The sequence below is a fragment of the Amborella trichopoda genome, chromosome 12 (genome assembly GCF_054954075.1).
Source record: "Amborella trichopoda isolate Santa Cruz 75 chromosome 12, AtrichopodaSantaCruz75HAP2 v2.0, whole genome shotgun sequence".
NCBI lineage: Eukaryota > Viridiplantae > Streptophyta > Magnoliopsida > Amborellales > Amborellaceae > Amborella > Amborella trichopoda.
In genome coordinates this window covers 9,566,619-9,588,535 of record NC_142347.1, presented here as the reverse complement: position 1 = coordinate 9,588,535, position 21,917 = coordinate 9,566,619, and the positions used below count along the sequence as shown (strand labels likewise).

The window sequence follows — 21,917 nt, the reverse complement described above, 5'->3', positions numbered from 1 at the left end:
ATAATTTTTTTTTTTGAAAATTAGAAATAATAATTATATAAAAAAAAACATTTGGATCATTGGTTACAATTGTTTTTAGATGGACCACCTATTTGCATCATCTTTAATATGGATGATTTATACCTCTAGACCCCAGCCCACATGAAACAATTGTTCATATCCTTAACATGTTTAGGAAATATCTCAAAAGTTACTTAAATTATTCTCACTCAAAGTTGGGAACATCAATGAGAATAAGTAATTTGGTCCACCATTGAGCTTTACTATTTGGCCGGATCTTATGTGGGTGAAATTGCTAAAAATTTACCCAGCTTGTTTGTGGTTCCAACCTAAAATAGAATAAATTAAGTTACTTTTAATGGAAAAAGTTTATATAAGGTTGCAACCTTAAAATGTAGAATTAAAGATGCGCCCAGAAAATCCATCCAAAAATGTTGTTTTAATGTTGAAAAACCATCGAATTGATCATCTCGACATCGAGATGTATGAATATGAAGAAACCAAAGATTTTAAATCTCAAAAATAGTGTATCTTGCAACCCATTATCTAGATCGTCCATTTTCAAGATTTTCATATGTTTATAGATCTACTTGATTTTAGTTATGTTTAGAGTTTAAAATTTTATAATTAGATATGAAATAGATTTTTAGATAATCCTAAGAGTTTTTTACACCAAAATTACATGTTACCATAAAATTTGGAGGTGTGCGTTAATTGGACTGTTTAAGGTTGCAACCTTATAGAAACCACACCCTTTTTTAATATAGCTTTTTATGATGTCTTATTCAAATATGAAAACAATAAAGTAAACTAATAATGTTATTGGAGTGGTTGCATGGAGCTTTCTTGAGAAAGGGGAGAGACGTGATAGCCATATTTAACACTTATATCACTAGAGCATGTGTCATAATTTAATTTAATTTTCCTATGAATCGGATTAAGCTCAAATTTTGGGTGTCCATACTTCTCACGATAATATACTTGCAATTTTGAATATATTAAATGACTAAAATAACCAAAATACTCCTAAAATTTGTATGGATATTATATATATATATATATATATATATATATATATATATATATATATATATATATATTGACATATGTATGATATTGATAGGTATGAATATGCAAAATTCAATCTCAACCCAATGTACATAAATAGATAATAAAATTGAATACTATATATGCTCTTAAAAAAGGAGATATAACTGTAAAATATAAGATGCTAAAGATGTTTTTAAAATTTTAAAAATATATGACGTAATTATATAAAGGAAAATTGTTTCATGCAGGCTGGACCTCATTTCTATTTATGCGGTCCATAAATTATAAAGCATCTATCTTAAAGATGGATGCAAGTAGGTATTCCATCTAAAAATAATAGAAACTAACCGTCCAAAAGTTTTCTTATTAGAATTATTATTTTTAGTTTCTAAAATTTGTTTATTTTTCATAGTCATGACTTTCATGTTAGAGATTACATGTCCTTAAAACATAAGTCTTAAAATCCATCTCAAAAATAGATTTATTAAGAAGCCCGCATTTCTACATGTACGGGCTTGGCTTCGTAGAAACCAGGTTCTTATATAAAGGGTGAGTCAACCCACTCATCTATTATTGTGAGTCTCCTTATGCATAAAACGTCAATGCCGTCGCCGAAAGGCAAAGTGGATCGTTGAAACAAACATTTAAGAAACATCATTTTTTACATTTTAGAAAAAAAAATTCATACTATCGTCATCATAATTGACATTAGTAAATCCTAAATTTTGAGCATAAAATCCATTAATTTTAGAAGGAGATCACGTATAAATTTTAGAAGGAGATCACGTATAAATTTTAGAAGGAGATCACTTATAAATTTCCCTAGATTTTTTAGGAGGACAATTTTTAGAAATCCTAGGACTCTTATGTACATATGCATCCCCTCTTCAAATTCTATTTTTGACAAGGAATATATAAAAAAAATAATTTTGGAAACTAACAAACGATAATTTTTTGAAAAACATTTATGGACCATAGGTTTTTATCATTTCTTAGGGACACATATAAATGTAGATATGCCCCGACTCATAGAAAACTCTTCCTTGTTTCGTGAGTTGGGGGATTCATTTCTACATTTATGTCCTCCGAGGTCTAAAGCATCTATTTTAAAAAGAGAAATGTTCATATAGTATGCTCTCCTACCGACGTGTATAGAACCCCAAAAGATCACTATTAAAATTGGTACGGATCTCTAAAAAAGTCAAAATCCCATACTCATGTGATAACGTTTATAGATATCTGCTCCAACTTTAATGGCCAGCCCATCTAAAAACATAAAACTAACTGTCCAAATTATTTTTTTATAAAATTATTATTTTTAATTTAAAAAAATTATTTATTTTTAATTTAAAAAAATTATCTATATTTTCATATCCATGATCTCCATGTTGGAAATTATAGATTATTAAAAATTAAGTCAAAAAATCCGTCTTAAAATTTTTCCTAAAGAGGGGACTCATTTCTACAGGACTCGTAGAAATCGTGTACTAACGTAAATTCCCATGCTTTTTAAAGGAGTTAGGGAGGGAGCGGGAAAAGGGGGACGGACAAGCGGTTAAAATTCTCCGGGGTTCCTACGCCAACCGGTCCCTCCCACCACGTGGTCCATTTCCTCCTTCTCGCCCCCGTCTTGCTGACCTGGCCCAATCACATCACTCCACATCACACTCCACCACCGCCCTTCCTCTCGCTTCCGGAGGCAAACATTGTTTCTGTGAAGATTGAAATGAAAGCGTGGACCGTGGCGCATCGTTTCTTTTAAAGATTGAAATGAACGCGTGATGCATTGCAAAATCTCTCTCTTGGTTGTTTCTTTTCTGAATGTTTCTCTCTCTAGATTTTGTTGCTAAGTGGAGGAATAATATGTTGCAAGCAGCGTTGGGCTTCATTCTCTTACTGTTAACCCATGGATTATAGGTATTCTTCTCTCATCGTGTTTTGTGCCGGCTCCCGTTTCTACCTACATTTGTATGCTTTTGTTTTGTTATTGATTTGAATCTTTTTCTTTTGTGTTTATTTATACAATCTCGATCGTGGATTCATCCTCTTGTGGAGGTTATGTGGAAGTATTGGCAATTTTATTTGGGGAGAGAGAAAATTGTTTAATTTTACTAAGAGTCTTCGGGGCATTGAGACTTTTCGATGGATTGAGTCTATTGCAACAAAGTTTCGATGAGGTGGCATATGATAAATATGTAATAACTGTGTTTTTGTTCACTGGTTATGTGGATGGATCTCCTATCTTTTAGTTCTTTACAGTTTGAAATCATTTCATAGCTGCCCTGGTCTTTGGAAGCTTCTTTATTTTAACTTATGTAGTTTCTAATGATTTAAAGAATATGGAACATATATAGTCATAACGACTCTGGTTTTATTCAAAGGGTTGTCGTCCAAAAAAGTGTTTGAGGAGAAAAGGTAAAATCGATTTTTTTCAAGGAGTTGAAACAGGAATTATTGTTATCACGCTCTGATTACTTTATATGTGAAGAAACTTTAGTCTCATATGTACTCTGAAGTCCCAAAAGTAGCATATATTTTTTGTTCTTGGCAGTGTTTCTGGGTGGTAGCATTACAGTTTTGGTTTCTTCTTACAGAATTATTAGTTGGTGTGAGTAAAACACTGTTCATTACATGTATAATACAGGTTTTAAAACTTGGCTAAGTCGACATGGGCTCGGCTGAGTTACTCAGGCTCGGAACCTTGCAGAGCCGAGTTCTTAGCTACAAACTTGGTAATATAAAAAAAGATATAAAAATAAATGCTAGGCAGGTTTTTGTTCAACCATAACCCAAATTTGGCTAGAAAGCTTGTTTCTGTTTGATTAGGAAACAATTTCCATCTGATGTAGTAATGTTTATACACCCTTTCGTTATCAATCAGAAGTGAGTTTCTGCGTGACTATAACCAAAATTTGGCTAGAAACATGAGTTTCTTCAGTAGAAGCCAATGTTGGCGAGTTTCAAGTTTTCCTATCCTAGTAAGGTGCCCATCTCATACCAATCTTGTACCCGTGCTGTACCAGTGTAGGACCCATATTGTACTAATGCCCTTACCAATACCATATGTAGGTTTTACAGGTACTATTATTGCACACGTATCGACCCAATTTTGTACATCATGATGTAACAAATAAAAGATACCTAATATTCAAACATAATTGTAGCATTCTCACAAAGTAGTACAACTAACAGTACTCTGTAAGCCCATACCTACACTAGATGACTATGGTTCGACTTCCTGTTTCAGTGTTCTGCAGAGATATTCTGCAATAGTTTCAGCATAATCATGGATGTTTTCAGGGCAATCTACTGATCCTTGGTGCATGTAGGGAGCCTTTGGCCTCCTCTCCATTGTTTGCAGCCATAAATTAGTTTGAAGCTCCATTTCCTGTTAAAGAAATTCTTCTTATCTCTTTCCTCATATGCCCATAGTAGCTGCTCTCTCCAGAATCCAAAGTTCATTCCTTTCTGAATGTCAATGAAGGTTGGTTTTCGAATGTGTGTATGCATGTGCATGTGTTTGGTTTATTGAAGACTTTGATCCTTGGTATCCAAGTTGATTTCTAGGATCTTATCTGGAATATTTATCTCAACTATGAGACTTTAGATATGGCCTTAGCTTGATACTTCATCAGAACGTTGCTTCGATACAATTGTTGCCTAATGTGCTTACAATAATGGCATGAGACCATGAGTCAAAGAGGGCTTGAACAACACACACACACACATAATAATAATAATTAAAAAAAAGACTACACAAGGAGTTCGTGTGAACGATTCCATTTTCTTGTTGTTACAAGTGATTCATCATAATTTTCAGTTCTTGTTGAAAAAATACTTCATGTATTGGTACTGATGGGCTTGGTCCTTTGGGGGACCTGCATCCTATCTATGCTTGGGAAAATGGAAAATATATATTTCTTAGGGGATGGGTTTCCATTGCATTTAGGTCATTGAGTTTCCAAAGGGAACACTGTTAATTATTATTGAGAGACCAACCTTTGTGACAACATTGACAAATTAGTTGGGATATGGATGATATCGATCAAGGACTCTGAACCAGTCTTTGTTTCCAACATCTTTGCCCTTCAAGGGTTTTTCAGAGTAAATTTTATGAGAGAACTAATGAATTGGTGGGGCCTATGGCCTTTAAAAGTCATGAGAGCATGTAATTACCTTTTTTATAGTGGATTATACACGTTAATGGGAGTATGTGATGTTTGACTGACCAAGGGTTAGGCGGTCTATGGTTCTGGCCGTGTCCAAAACCCCGACCCATGGGCATGTGACACTACTAAAAAGGGTTTACAAAGGGTCATCCCTTATTGTGGTCGGAAAAATGTGAAGGGTTAGTTTGTAGGCTAGGAGAGCTGTGTGGTCTTTTGCGTGAGGATGCGAGCCTGTAAGAGTAGGAGTTAAATCTTCAACAAACTTCTACATGTCTTGTACATATGACAGCCACACTACTGGGAAGCAACCTTGAAAAGGGATACTTGTACATGTGCATAGAGAGAGTCCCTCTTTGCACTATAGTGACATGTGCTTTGCTTGGGGGGGGGGAAGGGGGTATAATTTACATTCTGAGACTGTAGTTCCATTGTAATTGGTTTGAGAAAACAGTTGTGACATGGTCACTAGGTCAGGTGGAGGGCGCTTATAGACACTTTGTTTTGATCCATTGGTACTACTCCACTTCTAGGTATTTCGTTTTCGGTATTTGTTTTGTTTCTATGAACTATAGAAAATTTTTCAGAATTTGTAAAATATTTATGCGGTAATTTCCTTAAAGAATGGTATTTTTGAAATTATATGAGTAAGGAAGGGCGCATGTGGGCCCTTGAATCTAGCATGTGCCACACCATGTGTTTGGGGCATGGGGTCCATAGGGGCCCCTGTCACCCAGCACGCCCACCCTTCTTTATTTTTTTAATTCTTGTTTTAATTAAAATTGTTTTAAATATGCTAGTTGGATATTCTTTTAAAGAGAAAAGAAAAGATTATATGTGCCTATTTTCATGGGAGTTAGTTTTGACCAAGAAATATTATTTTGACTTCCTACAATTTTAAAGATAACAAAATGAAGTTCTAGAAGGTTTTCAAATTAGTTTAATCCTAATTAGAATAGAAGTGGATATGGGTCTACTATTGAGGGATAATATTTCTAATATGCCTCTCTAGATCATGATGGCTGATTTGTGGAATGGATGTCTCACATTTGTTTCTCTCTTACCTCACAGAATTTCCTAAATCTCTTTTGGTCGAGGTGAGCTAATAGATAGGCATACCTAGGGGGTCTTGAGGCCTATATACCCTTCCCATGCTCTACAATGCTCTAGCCTCTCTTTCTCTCCTATTTCTCTCTCTCCCACGCCCTAAGTCTTCTCTTTCCTCTCTCTCTCTCTCTATCTCTCTCTCTCTCCACAAAGGCACGCTACCCATAAGAGAGTTAAAGGGTCATACAAACCCTAATTGTGTTTTAATGCTCTCTAGAAGTCTAGATTAAGAGGTATTGCCTAAGGAAGTTTCCTAACTCGAAAAAAGGATTGAAGTGTACGTGTACTAAGTCCTATAGGGGCGACCCTAAGCATAATTAGTAAGTCTTCCCTGCTATTTCCATTTATTTTTTTAGTCAAATTTGCATGGTTATTGTGAATTTCCAGGAACATTGGTTGTACTTAAATTGATGGTAGAAGTTTGATTTTTATTCCTGGATTGTTTGTTCAATATGGCAATAAAAGGAAAGGTCCTAGGTTGTATTTAGGGTTCTAATTTTTGTTTACAGCTGTATGTTGTGGTACTTGTAAGTGGAATTCATATTTAATAACAAAGAACAAAAGAATTTTTTTTGATTTTATAGCCTTGAATTCCACATAGCTACGTCCTTCATTAGTGTCAGAGCTTTTGTATTTTACTACTGTAGTCTAGTTGTTTCTCTTTTATATTTGAGTCGAGGACTATGGCAGCCAAAAGTTTTATGGCTGAGCTCATTAAGTTTGAAAAATTTGATGGGAAGAGCTATGTTAGTTGGAAGAAAAAATTGGCTTATGTTAGTTGGAAGAGAAAAATTGGCTATGTCCTCTTCGAAGAGAGACGTAGCCAGATGCTTACTAAGAACCCTCCACCTGCGTCGAGAGGAAATGTTTATGAAAGAAGTACATCCGAGATACTTATGCTCAGTGGGAGCGTAAAAACACCCTACCTAAACATCTCCTTCTTATGGCCATGGATGACTTCCATGCCCTGGAGTATGAGCCCTTGAAGATTGTAAGAGAAATTCGATAGAGACTCAAGGCTGATCCACTCCTTTCTTCACTAGAAAATCCATGACAATGAAACAATACTCAGATTTAAAGATGAAAGGAGGCAAATCAGCTGATCACATCCAGCAATTCAGAGCTCTAATTCATGAACATGAGGCGGCACAAGTAAATCTGGATGACATGCCAGTGTGCTACTTGATGAATTCAATGCTAAGCTTAGGGGAAGCCTTTATTTCATCCTTATTACAAGAGAGAGCACACTGAATCTGGGCGAGATCATCGCCAATCTCAAAGCTGAAGAAGAAAGAATGATGACTCGCGACCCTTTAGCCATAACTGAATCTGTAAACCTGGTAAATCTAAAACCCAATTTTGGTTCATTCAAGAAAAAGAAGGGCAAGGGCAAGAATAAGAATAGGACTACTACGAATCAAAAGGGGGATAATGGGCTTAAGAAAAGGAAAGATTTAAAGAATACCCAATGCTATAATTGTGAGAAATTCGTCCACATTGCGAATTACTGTAAAGCACCAAAAAATACGAATCTCAAGGGCGATAGGGAGCATGCTTGTGTATTCCTTGAGACTCTACTAGCGGACCCTAAGGAAGGGTCATGGTGTTTCGACATAGGGTCCATCGCCCATGTGTTTAACACCAAGAACGGTTTCAAAACTTTCAAGCCTGTTACCATTGAGGATAAACATATCTTTATGGTGGGAACCAAGAAACTAAGATTTTGGGTATTGGAGATTATGTCCTTTAGTTGGAAAATGGAAAGAGCATGGTCGTAAAGCAAACTCTTTATGCTTTGATATGAGGAAGAGTATGGTTTCGGTTCTAGATTGGCTAAGGCTAGACATTCCGCTGTTTTCACTGGCAATAAAGTGGAGGTAATCTTTGTGGATGAATTGGTTATGAATGGTTTTCTTGTGGACGGTTTCTTTTCAGTTATAATAAAGAATTTCATTTCTTATGTCTCATGTTACAATGATGATGATGTTGCAGTCATTTGGCATATGACATTGCGACATATAAATCGTAAAAGAATGGAGAGATTACAGAAATGATTGTTAAAAAATCTCTATGGAGAGTTAACCAGAGTATGTGAACCATGTGTTCAAGAAAAGTTGGTTAAGAAATCCTTTGCAAAAGCTCAGAGAGCTACTGATGTTTTAAAAGTCGTTTATAGTGATATTTGTGGTCCCAAGAGGTATTTTATTGCTTTCATTGATGACGACTCTTGTTCTGGCCATGTATACCTATTATGAGAAAAGTCAGAAGCCCTTTAACCGTTTCAAAGAACACAAAGCCCAGGTAGAAATCCAAACAAATAAAAAAAATTAAAGTGCTGAGAACTAACAGGGATGGAGAATATTCCTCATGATTATTCAATGAATTCTATATCGAGCATGGTATTATACACCAATATACCATATTGTACATTCAGCAAAATGGGGCATCTGAGATATGGAATATGAAGTTGGCGGAAATAGTAAGAAGCATGATGGGACATGCTAAACTCTCCCTAGATTTATGGGGAGAAGCAGTTTTGACAGGCAGTTATATTCTTAATTGAACTCCCACCAAGTTTGTCCCACTAACTCCTCATGAGATTTTCATTGGTTGGGCTCCATCTATTGATCACCTAAGAGTGTGGGGATGCTCTGCCCATGTTCTAATACCCAATCAAAATAGGACAAAAACTAGAACCCGAAATTGTTAAGTCCATCTTTATAGGATACCCACCACATGGTAAGGGATACTAGTTTTACAATCCTGACATAGGGGTTGCCCTTCAGAGCAAGGATGCCCATTTCCTTGAGGAAGAGTTCATTGAGGGTCATGCCTCTCATCAACAAGCTAATCGTTATAAGATATTGAGTGACATGCGTTAGGCTTAGGATCTTGAACCACCTCGGCGTAGTAAAAGTAACTAATTAGAAGAAAACTTGAATTGTTGACCTACCTAGGAGAATTTTATGAGAGGATTGAAGAAAAATCCCTACATGAACCTTCTTCCTATCAAGAAGCCATAACCTGTCATTAAAAGGCACAATGGGAAGAGCCTTGATTGATAAACTTAACTCGATCAAACAAAACCTTGTTTCAGACTTAGTAAACCTACCTCCTGATAGAAACCCAGAGGGTACAAGTGGATCTATAAGAAGAAGTTGAACTCGGAAGGAAAATTAGAAATATACAAAGTTAGACTGGTAGCTAAAGGGTTTATCTAGAAAGAAGGAGTATATTATGATGAGACTTTCTCTCTCGTATTTAAGATCCCCTTCATTAAGATCCTAATAGCTATAGCGACCCATTTCAATTTCGAGCTTCATAGATGTATTTTAAGACTGCATTGGGGGAGCTAGAAGAAGAAATTTACATGAAACAACCAGGGGCTTCATAGAAAAGGGAAAACCTGGTTTGTAAACTTAATAAATCCCTTTATGAATTTAAACAAGCATCAAGACATTGATACATTAAGTTTCAGGAGACATTGTCAAAAACTGGTTTTTTACCCAACCAGGAAGATTATTTTATATATGTCATGGTTCGTGGGAGTTATGTTGTATTCATTTCTCTATATATGGACGTCATTTATTGCTAGTAGTTTGATAACTCTCATATTGCAAACAAAAGATTTCTCGTCACATCATTTTGATATGTAAGATCTCGAAAAGGCATCCAATGTTTTGGGAATCAAGATCACCAAAAAAAGAAGAGAGAGAACAATTCAGTTATCTCAAGAGACATACTGTAAGAAAATTCTGGAAAGATTCTACATGGAAAATTGTCGGTCCGTATTATTAAGAAGACCAAGCTAAGTCTAGCCATGTGTCCCATGACTCCAGAAAAAAAAGAGGCCATTCAAAAAATCCCATATAAAAGTGCAATTGAGTCACTAATGTACGTTATGTCAGGGATAAGATTGGACTTATCAATCGCTATGAGTATGATTAGCAGTTTCCAAAGTAATCCAGGCATGGAGCACTGGAAGGCCGACAAAAGAGTTTTGTGATATTTAAGGAGAATAATTAGTCAAGCACTCACTTATGGAGGAGGTTTGGATACACAGATACATGGATATGCATATGTGGATTATGATGGTGATCCTGATGAGATGAAGTCTACATCTAGGTATATCATCACGCTTGCTGGTGTAGCTATTTTTTTGTGCTCAAGGAATCAAGATGTCATTGCACTCTCGACTATGGAGTTAGAGTATGTGGCTTGTTGTCTCGCAACTAAATTAACAGTTTGGTTAGAGAAGTTCCTAAATCAATTCAAATTTGATCAAGTGAAGTACATGCATATAAGAATCTTCTACGACAACCAGACAATTTGTCTGACCAAAGAACCATGGTTTCACAAGAAATCAAGCGACGTTAAGGCAGACTACTACCACATTTGCAACGAGATCCGAAATGGAGTGACCGAGGTTGCTTATCTCCCAACAAAAGCTATGTTGACAGATCCTTTGACAAAAGGATTAGTGGCAAATGAATTTTCCTAGCATGTGCATAGGATGGGCTTGAGAGAGCCTGAGAGGGAGTGATTGTACGGCCTTTAAAGGCCAAGTGGGAGATGTTGGTGCTTGTGGCCTTTAAGGTTGTGAGAGCCTGTAATTACCTTTTTATAACATATCATACACCTCAATGGCGTGTGTGATGTTTGACTGACGAAGAGTTAGACAATTTATAGCCCTGATAATGTCAAAAACCCTTACCCTTGGGCATGTGGCACTGCTGAAAAGGGTTTACAGAGAGTCATCCCTTGTTGAAGTTAGAGAAACGCCAATGGTTGGTTGTTGGTCAAGAGAGCTGTGTGGTCTCTTGTGTGCTAATGTGGGCCTGTAAGAGCAATGGTTAAATCCTCAACAAACTTCTATACAACATGTAGATATGACAACTACATTACCAGAAGCAACCCTGAAAAGGGGTATGTGTACATGTGCATGTAGAGCCACCCTTTGCACTACATTGACATGTGCTTAGCTTGCTCTTAAAAGGGGAGAGCTGTAATCCACATTCCGATTATGTGGTTCCACTATTTATTGCCCAACTTTGATGAGCCAATTATGAGCCACTGCATGAGACTGTGGGTCATGGGTTTTGTTAGGTCGGTTTGACAAGATACTTATGGATCATGGTCACTAAGTTGGGTGGAGTGCCCTTAAAGTCATTTGATTTTGATCTCTTTGTACCAGTCCACTTCTAGATATTTTATTTTTTGTATTTGTTTTGTTTTTGTGAATTATAGATATGTTTTCAGAATTTTTAAGTTATTTTGGCTGTAATTTTCTTAAAAAGGGCATTCTCAAAATTATATGAGTAAGGAAGAGCACATGTGGGGCCCTTGGATCTTGCCCCACATGTGTGCCACACCCCATAGTTGGGGTGTGGGCCGGTAGGGGCCACCTGTCACCCATAAGTGTGGCACTCCCCCGTACATTTTAAGAAAAAATTTCAAAAAACACCTGGGCGCTAGTTAGGCAGAACTACTAGGCATCCTGTGTTTAGGCGCCCAACTAGGAATTCAAGGCGCCACCTACGTGCTACAATCTAGGCGGTCGCCTCATGACAGTTTGTCAAATCGCAGAAAAATCCCTCGGTGAGGGTACTCCCAAAACCAGAACCATGCCTTTTAGAGAGAAAAACATTCAAAAACCTCTCTTTTGTGCTTTATTGAGTGATCAATAAATTTTTGATTTTTTCAATTTCTTCCCAAAACATAGGCAATATGTTCGTGGCTATTTTTGAAGCTTCTAGTAGTCGATTTTTTAGGACTTTTGATGACCCAATAGATGAGGTTTGCATCGATATCAATTTGATTTTGATATTTTTAAAGCATTATCATATTTGAATAAGGGTTTTGATTTGATTTTGCTATAATGTATTATGTTGTGAATCATTTGTTTTTTCTTTTAGTTTAATTTTATTTTATTTTAAAATATATTTACATGTTTGTAGTTGAATGATTGAAGCTTTTTGTGATTTATTGAATTTTTCCTCCTTTGGACGACGAAATTAGGCTTTTGTGAATAGTCATAAACTTTGGATGAAATTGATATTTTGTGAATATTGATATCCAAAACCAAATCTTATGAATATTAATTAATAAATAATAATTACAATATAACTTTCATCTTAATTAATAGTCCACCAACCCCTGTTCCTGGGTGGCCGAGTACCTTTGCCTTTTTGAACATTGGGCATGCCTTAGATGTTCTAAAAGGGTTACTACAAACCTTAGTTGTGTTTTGATGCTCTCTAAGGCCTTAAATTTAGAGGTATTGGCTAAGGATGTACTTAACTTAATAGTGGAGGTTATTTGGTTTTTATTTCTTGGTCTAATAAGAGTGAGGGCCTTAAACATTCCCTTAACCTATCTCAAGCCTGGGTAAAGGAGGTGGGTTGTGTTAGGTAGGCAGCCAACATAAAACTTTGCTAAAACTTTCTATGAGTCCTGAATCTACTTTATCTGCTTATGCGAGAGCTTTCTTCGTAAGCGATACACTGTACCGAAATTTGGGTGCAGTGAAAAATGAACAAGGATTAGCTAGGGCGTTCCTTAGAAGTGATGTGCTGTAGCCTGCGCTGGTTACAGTGACATAGATAGACAAGGATTCCGTCGACATTCTGGATGAGCGCAGATAACGAAACTAGTCCACGAGATTAAGATTCATCTAGCCACGTAGAATGTAGGAATGCTTACAGATAAGAGTATGGAGCTAGTGGATGCAATAAGATCAGGAGTAAACATAGCTTGTCTATAGAAAACTAAGAGGAAAGGGAAAAAAACTAAAATAGATGGGTATAAACTTTAGTATATAGGAAAGGATAATAGAAGAAATGATGTAGTATAATATTAAACAAAGATTTAAAAAATAAAGTAGTTAATGTCAAGAGAGTAGGTAATAAACTCTGATTAATTGAACTTGTGCTAGGAGAAGAGATAATTACCATAATTAGTGCCTATGCATCACAAGTAAGATTAAAGGATAGAATTAAGATACAATTTTGGAAGGACTTGGATGGATTAGTCTAAGACATACAAAATTGAGAGAGGACTTTTTTAGGAGGGGACTTAAATGGTCATGTATCAAAGGATAGTAAAGGATATGTAGGGGAACATGTGGGATACTGATTCAGTGAAAGAAATGAGTGGGTGAGGCCATTCTAGATTTTGCTATGCTCTACGACCAAGCAATAACAAACACTTACTTTAAAAAGTGAGATGAACATTTAATAAACTATAAAATCAGATCATATAAAAGCCAGATAGACTTCTTCCTAGTTAAGAAGGTAGATCGACCATCATGTGGAGATTGTAAGGTTATCCCAGAAGAGAGTTTGACTATGCAACATAGGCTCATGCTTAGGACATTTGCATAAAAACATGGAAGAGAAGGGGTGAAAATATGTGTCCAAGAGCTAGGTGGTGGAATTTTAAAAAGTGAAAATAGACTTATTTATGGGTAAATTAGTTAAAGAAGGAAAATGGAACTCTAAACATGATGTTAATATTATGTGGAATGAGATGGATGACTGTATTAAGAAAGTAGAAAAAAAAGTTTTAAGACGGACTAGAGAGAAAATAAATTCTGATAAGAAAATTTGGTGGTGCAATGATGAGGTTTAGAAGGCCATTAGCGAAAAAAGATCATGTTATAAAACTTGGCAATGTAATAGAAATGATCAAAACTTAGAAGAATATAAAAATGATAAAGAATAACATTGAAAAATACAAAAATGCTAAGAGTAACGTTGAACAAATCGTAAGGCTAAATTTAAGGCATAAGGCATAAGGCATATGATAATCTATACTGTAAACTGGGAACATAAAAGGTGAAAAAGGTGTCTTCAAGTTATCAAAAATGAGAGAGAAAAAGTGTAGGGATCTAGACCATTTTAAATGCATTAAGATGGAGGATTAAAGGGTTATGGTGAAGGATGAAGATCTCAACAAAAAGTGGAGGTTACTTTAAAAAATTATTAAATGATGAACACAATGGGTGCATAGTAGTAGAAGGAAACATTAGCATAAATAAAGGCGGAGGTCAGAGATACATTTGTAAGATTAGGATATCGGAAGTGAAGAATTTTTGAAGAGGATGAAAATAAGAAAATCTTTAGGACTAAATGGTATCTTGATAGAGGTTTGGAAGTGCATGGGGTTGGAAGTGCATGGGGAGATCAACATTGATTGGATGTCCAAGCTGTTCAACAAGGTATTCATAACAAAGAGAATAGCAGATGAATGGAGGAAAAGTACTGTGTGGGGTTTTGTGGCCATTTAAATGGCTTCTCAGAGCATGTAATATGACTATAGTGATGAGATAGCTCTAGTGGAAGCATAGTCTGAATGGATTGTGTGGCATGGTCCAGGGTGAACTGTGAGGCATCTCTGATGTCGTGACTCACCTAAGTTTTGATGGGCTATAGCTCAAGTTGTTGTCAAAAAAAACTTGTAGCCCTAGGAATTTGCGAACAACCGATAAGGGTTTTACTGTAGGGTCATCCCTTTATGAGATCGGAGTTGTGCCTATGGTAGTTGGCCAAAGAGGACAACGACCAAATCCTCATTATTACGATTGCAGGACATGTACACTAGATAGCCGTCCGGGAAGCTAGTGTTGTCGTCTACATGTGCTGAAAAGATGTCTTCCTGCAACACTTTCCTGCAACACTGGACTGTATTGTAAGGACCTATGTATATTATGCTCGAATGGTGTCTGGACTTGTCCATAGGGAGGAACCTGTAATCCATGAGCTAGGATCGTATCTCTGGCTGACTTTGATAATTCAAACATGAACCCCTGCGAAGGGTTGTGGGTCATCGAAACTGTTGAGTTAGTTTGAGAAGATGACATTGAGATGCGGTTTCTAGAAGGGATGGAGTCCTCAGTATATTTGTGATGTTCCTAACTTTTTGGATCCAATTCCTATCAATTTTTTTTAAATATGCTTACTTATGTTTTAATTATATTTTAGATAATTAAAAATGAATTTTTGGATCTCTCGGGATATTTAATTTAATGAAAAAGGATTTTTTTATGAGGAAAAATTAATTTTATGGATTTATTTAATTCAGAGAGAACAATATTTGCTGGTTTTCTAAAATTATTGTTATTTATCTAAAAGTTTTTTTGGGGTGCGAGGGCCCCTTGGGACTTTGGGCCCACCACATTTGAGCCCATTAGGTAGGGTTGTGGGGCCCTCCTAGCTCACTATGTATAGGACACCCCACATATTCCATTCTTTCTTTTTGTGTGTAGCTTGTGATGGAAGCCACCAAGATTGTATTACGGTATATTTGTGAATAAAGTTGTAGTTTTGGACACCTATAAGTGTTCTAGCCGATATGAATAAAAAAAAGAAACAAAAAATTTTAACTGTATATACTTGGCTAGATCATATTGTCCTACTTTCACTATGGTACCTATTTACAAGAACAAAAGAGATATACATAATTGTACGAACTATCGAGGGATCAAACTTATGAGCCACACTATGAAGTTATGGGAGCGAGTGATTCAGCAACGATTAAGCCATGAAATGAGTATATCAAAAAACCAATTCGGTTTTATGCCAGGGAGGTCAACAATTGAGGTTATTTTCCTACTTAGGCAACTGATTGAGAAGCTTAGCGTGAAGGGAAAAGACCTCCACATAGTCGTTATTGATATGGAAAAAGCTTATGATAGAGTGCCTTGAGATTTATTTTGGTTGGTGTTGAAAAAGAAAAGAGTCTCCAAATACTACATCGACTTGGTGAGCGATATGTATGAGGGACCGCAAACTAGTGTGTGAACAACTAATGGAGAGACGAGTGAGTTTCTAGCGAAAAGAGGTCTACATCAGGGGTCTGCATTGAGCCCATACCTCTGTCTTAGTCATGGATGACTTAACTAGGCACCTACAAGATGAGGTATGGTGGTGTATATTGATAGCAAACAAAATAATTTTGATTGATGAGACCTGAAGCGGTGTCAACACAAAGTTAGAAATTTGGAGGGACGTCTAGAATCTAAAGATTTTAAAATTAGCCGGACTAAGATAGAGTATATGGAATGCAATTTTAATAATAATAATAGTACAGATAAGAAAGTAGTTAAGATTGGTGACCAAGAAATACTAAAAAGAGCGCACTTTCGATATTTTGGGTCGATAATCCAGAAAAAATGGAGAGATTGAGGTAGATGTTGCACATAGAATTAGAGCTGGGTGAGTGAAGTGGAGATATGCAAGCAAAGTTTTATGTGCTCTCTGCATACCATTGAAGCTGAAGGGCAAGTTCTATAAGACTGCTATTAGACCAGCTTTGCTTGACGGGGCAGAATGTTGGGTGGTCAAGAAACAACATACCTATAGGATGAGAGTAGTTGAGATGAAAATGTTGAGATGTATGAGTGGCAAGACAAGAATGGATAGAATTCGAAATGAATGCATCTAGGAGAACTTAGGTGTGGCTCGAATAGGCAATAAGATGAGAGAAACTAGATTTAGGTGGGTTGAGTGGCAAGCCAATAAGGGATAAAATTCAAAATGAATATATCTCGGAGAACTTAGGTGTAGCTCCAATAGGCAATAAAATAAGAGAGTAGACTTAGGTGGGTTGGCTATGTGCAACATAGACCCATTGTAGCACTTGTTAGAAGGTGCGAGTTAGTTTAAGTAGGAGGCTAAAAAAGGGCAAGGGGTAGGCCCAAAAGGACATGATTGGAAGTAGTGAGAAAAGATATGGGGACTTATGGCCTTGTTGAGGGTATGACCTTAATATAATAAAATAACGAACCATGATTCGTGTAGTTGATCCCAAATAGTTGGGAAAATGATCTGATGATCGTGATGATGATTATTTGTTTTTTATTTTTGGATTTCATTTCTTTAATTTGGCAGTAAAAGCAAAGATCCTAGTTTGTATTTTCTAATTTTCATTTACAACTGTATATTGTAGCACTGGTAAGTGGAATTCAGATTCCATAATACAGGACAGAACAACATTTTTTTTATTTTTTAGCCTTGCACTCCATGTAGCCACATCTTTCATGAATTATGGGCTAGCCGGTTTTGGTGTTACACTTAAGAGGTGATTCTTAAAGGTTTTGGGTCACCGATTCAGATTGTTTTGCTTTAGTAGAGTAGTAGATTCTTCCAGTTGGAGTTCACATTTTGGCTTTTAATTTTCCAATCCAATTATCATTAAGGGCAATTTTCTCATTGTGATCACATTACTGATGGAAAGTATCTGGAATTCCTTGAAGGTACTACCATCAATGGTGAATTCCTTTTGTGTCAATGGAGACTTTACATAGTTTTGGATGTCCTGGCTAACTTGGTTGGTTGAGGATAGTGTGGGATTTTGAAACTTCAAATGTAGTATTCTTACTTCTCTTTAGGTTATTGATCATTTATAAAAGAAAATGTACTTTAATACGCCCTTTTTTTAGCACTTGCTGTAAAATTTCCCTACTTGCAAACTCCATATCTCATTTTTGATTTTATTCTCATCTTGGGCTAGTATTCACCATTTCTGTTTGCCGCTTCTCTTTCCATTCCATCCATTCTTTTCTTGCCAATTGTGTCTCGCACAATCAGATTTTGCACGTGGCTATTTTGCACGTGGCATATTAGAAAGGACACTTTCTAAGTAGGAAATATTATATGTAGGAATATTCTTTTGTTCTGAAGCATTGGCTTAGCCATAGAAATCTTTGTTCGGGCGAGGGTGGTCAAAGGTTTGAACCATTGAAGTTTGTCCTAAAACATCATACTACTCAACCTTTCCTTTTTGAAGGATATGGGACAGGGTTTGAGTTGTTGAGAACATGGTTTGAGTTGTTAAGAAGTTGGCGATTACAAAGGTGTGTCAATGTTTGAACCCTACTGCAATGCAGTTTAGCTGGCATGTTTATGCACTACGAGTCATCTAGAGCACCTATGCCTGTTACTAATTTGTTTGTCTTAAAATGTTCTCCATTTTCCTTTCATGTTTTTATTGTATCGATAATCCAATTTGACTATTCACTGCTTGCTAGGAAGAGTGAGACCGTGTATCCAACCACTCTGCTATTTTTTCACTATATTTATTTGATGCATGATGTGATTCTTAAATTTATTGAATTGAATTATGATGCTTATGAATTTTTGGATTCACAGACACTTTGTGTGCAATAACATATTACTCTCAAGTGCAAAAATACAACTTATAGTTGCCTAACACTTCCAAGCTGGCCCCTTAACTTGATGGAAGATGTCATCAGGAGTTCTAATGACACATTAGTACAGTTATAATATAACCCATTTTCTGTTTAACACTTCACAGATGTTAGCGAAGCGAAGACATTGCTTCTGTATATTTTTGGCTTAATAACAGCGTTTTTGGCTAAATGCAGTGTATTCATGTGAATTTATCTTTAATTTTATATACCAAAGCACTACTATCGCAATTGTTGTTTTAGATGTAAGCAGTAGTTTATTGACAGTTTTATAATCTCTTTTTGAACTTGTAATAATTTTTACTATTGCAGGTGCTGAACATGTGCTCCTTAATCTGAGTAATTCTTGTTGAAGTGGTCGTGGTCTTCCTTTGCCTGCCTTAATAGATGAGCGATACCACAATTGTTGTTTATATTAGATGCTTCTGTACTTCACCTGATGAAGCCTAAATCTTTTCATTGTAGAGGACAGGGATGAATATCTCTGCCCTTCTAACTTCTGCAGGCATTAACATTGGCCTGTGCGCACTACTACTTTCATTATACTCAGTCTTGAGAAAACAACCGGGCAATATCAATGTGTATTTTGGCCGCAGGCTTGCTCAAGAGCATATCAAGCACCAGGATTCTTTCAGCTTGGAGAGATTAGTGCCTTCTCCTAGTTGGATCGTGAAGGCGTGGGAATCATCGGAAGAAGAAATATTGTCAATAGCTGGCCTAGATGCTGTGGTCTTCCTTAGGATACTTGTCTTCAGGTGGGTAGGCATTTCCTGATAATTAATGATAGAGACTGTGCTGCTTCATGTTTTTCTTGTCCTTCTAAATTTTGCTAGCCTTGTAAAGCTTCGATATACTAAAATTGTGTAAGGTTGGTTGGAGATTTGTCATATTGGTGAAGGTTAACATGTTGAACACTTTTGTGAAGCAATGTAACACTTCTATTCAGGGTCGTTTCCAAACATAAAACAACATTTAACTACTTTCTGTTTGAAGTGACATCATATTTCGTGTCATTACTGAATTCTATTGTGGTCAAATTTTTAATATGTATCGTCTGTTTTTGGTTTTTAGTTTTCGGTCTTCTTGTTTTGAGTTGTGTGGTCATTTGTTGTGGATAATTTGGTTTTTAATTTTAAAGGACATTGTTTCAAGGAGAACATTGTAAGTAGATAAAGCCATGATATATTGAAACGGTATTTCTAGTTTTGGGAAGTGATAGAGCTTATGAATCTTGTCTTTGTACATGGGACCTTTTTTAGATGTTTACATCCTTTTGGGCCATTAAAAGTTTAGCTGTTTTCCTTTACCTCCTTTTGTGGATTCTCTAGGTTCTATAGATATGATTACATCACTTAATTATATGTAATTTTTTTCTTTATGAGTTATTCTTTCAAGCTCTAATGGGCTGAAACAGTTGAACCATCTTAAGTACTTGCATGATAAGTAGCAACATGACTGTAAAAGTGTGATTTTGAGAAAAGAAGTATTTTTTCTGGGGAAGAAAGATTGAGAAAGTGTGACCTTAAAAAATGCTGCATCTTTTTGGAACATTCTGAATCAAATCCTGGTACTTCTGTAATTGTTTCTTCTATCTAAAATTGCATTTGAGAAAAAAAGCAATTTGGTCGAATCAGGATGAATCTAGGGTTTATTGGTTATATGCCCTTTTGCTTCTGTCATAGAGCTTATTTTCACATGCTTCTTATTATATCTAAATATTTCTTCGTGCTTTCATAACTGCTGTGCTGATTATTATTGTTGCTTCAGCATACGGATATTTTCAGTTGCTGCCATCATTTGCATGTGTTTCGTGCTACCATTGAATTATCACGGACAATCTCTTCATCGCTTTTATTTCAAACACATTCCTTCGGAATCATTGGATGTATTTACCATAGCCAACGTTAAGGAAGGTTCGAAATGGTATGCTTCGAAATCTGCATCTGTTATTCATAAGAAAGCAATGAACTTCCACAAAGATGAGTAATATGCATTTCATAGATTTGGGGTTCACATACACAACAGAAAAAACACAAGCAAGCCCAAACAAATATGACATCTGTTGGCATGTATGTGTGCTTATTTATAGAATGTACTACTTTTGCGAGTGTGTATGCAGAGAGCATATTATTATATGTTTATACATACATATATTTACTGTACGTAAACTATATATGCATGTACTTGAAAGTATACTATTTAAATGAGCTTGTATGTATGTGATGATACCAACAAATGCGTTTGTGGATATGTTGTGTATGTCCTTATATGCATATGCATGCATGCATGCTTTCTTGTAGGCATTACATCTGTACCTAAGAACCAACATATATGCATGCAGAGAATATTATATCCATTTGTCAGTTTGTCGAATCACTCATTGTAACTGAGATTTCATTGGACCATTATTTGCATGTTACAATATTTCTACTTTGTTGAGATTAGCACTGACTCTCACTCTTGATTGTTGAAATTTCTTTGCAGGCTTTGGGTACATTGTGTGGCTTTGTACATCATAACTTGCTCAGCTTGCATTCTACTGTATTTTGTAAGATTGTGTTTTCTATTGCTTAAACATTTTTTTTCTTGGGCTTTGGTTTTGTACATATAGAGCTGTTTCGTTCGTTTAAGGCCTTTCACTATTGTTCTTATTTTTTTATGAGGTTTAGGAGTACAAAAGCATTGCTAAAATGAGGCTTGCTCATCTTATTGGGTCCCCTCCCAACCCAAGTCACTTCACAGTTCTAGTTCGTGCCATTCCAAAATCTGACAGTGAAAGTTTTAGTGACTCTGTGAAGAATTTCTTCACAAATTATCATTCATCCAGTTACTTGTCACATCAGATGGTTTTTAAGACAGGAAAAATACAGAAACTTATGGTATGATGTTCTTTATTAATCTATTTATCACCAAAGGATTTTGAATTTGTGGATTGACATCATCTGGCTAAATTAATTGCCCTAATAGTTTAAATCCATGAGATTATTATATGGAGTCTCAAATGTTTCTTTTATGTTACTCAAGTTGATTATATGAAGCACCTCCAAATAGAGGTCAAAGTGTGATCCCTTGTTCCCAGAAGAAAAATCAGTACCTTTCTTATTATCTGAATACCCTCTTTTCGAGAATATATGGAAATCTCTATCTTTGGCTCTTGGTTTATGTCTAATGATCTTTGGAGTTTGAGTCTTTTCATCATATTATTATTCATTTTATAAAATATCAATTTATTGGTCCATGCTACTCCTAAACATGGATTAGAATTTGGAATGCACAAGTAGCATGCTTGATTAACCTCGTAATGTGTAATGTCATTGACATATCTAAAATATAGCATGATTATGAAACTATTCATATAATAAATCTTATAATATATGATTGCACTG

The 21,917-nt window shown here is 35.9% G+C and overlaps 1 protein-coding gene across 12 annotated transcripts in view; it reads left to right on the top strand.

Moving 5' to 3' along the window:
- Positions 1-2,736: 2,736 nt before the first annotated feature.
- LOC18445565 (hyperosmolality-gated Ca2+ permeable channel 2.1) overlaps positions 2,737-21,917 on the top strand; it is a 73,630-nt gene continuing 54,449 nt past the window's right edge. For 2 of the 12 annotated variants that reach the window (XR_016046341.1, XM_006855702.3), the window contains exons 1-5: positions 2,737-2,967; positions 18,844-19,286; positions 20,299-20,454; positions 21,016-21,079; positions 21,201-21,410. Coding sequence is in view for 9 of the 12 variants with exons in the window: in XM_006855702.3 (XP_006855764.1) it covers positions 19,006-19,286; positions 20,299-20,454; positions 21,016-21,079; positions 21,201-21,410 (711 nt within the window). In the remaining 3 variants the exon portion in view is untranslated. Of the gene's footprint in view, positions 2,968-18,843; positions 19,287-20,298; positions 20,455-21,015; positions 21,080-21,194; positions 21,411-21,917 lie in introns of all 12 variants that reach the window. The other 10 variants (XM_020674373.2, XM_088854338.1, XR_016046342.1 and 7 more) reach the window with 8 other exon arrangements.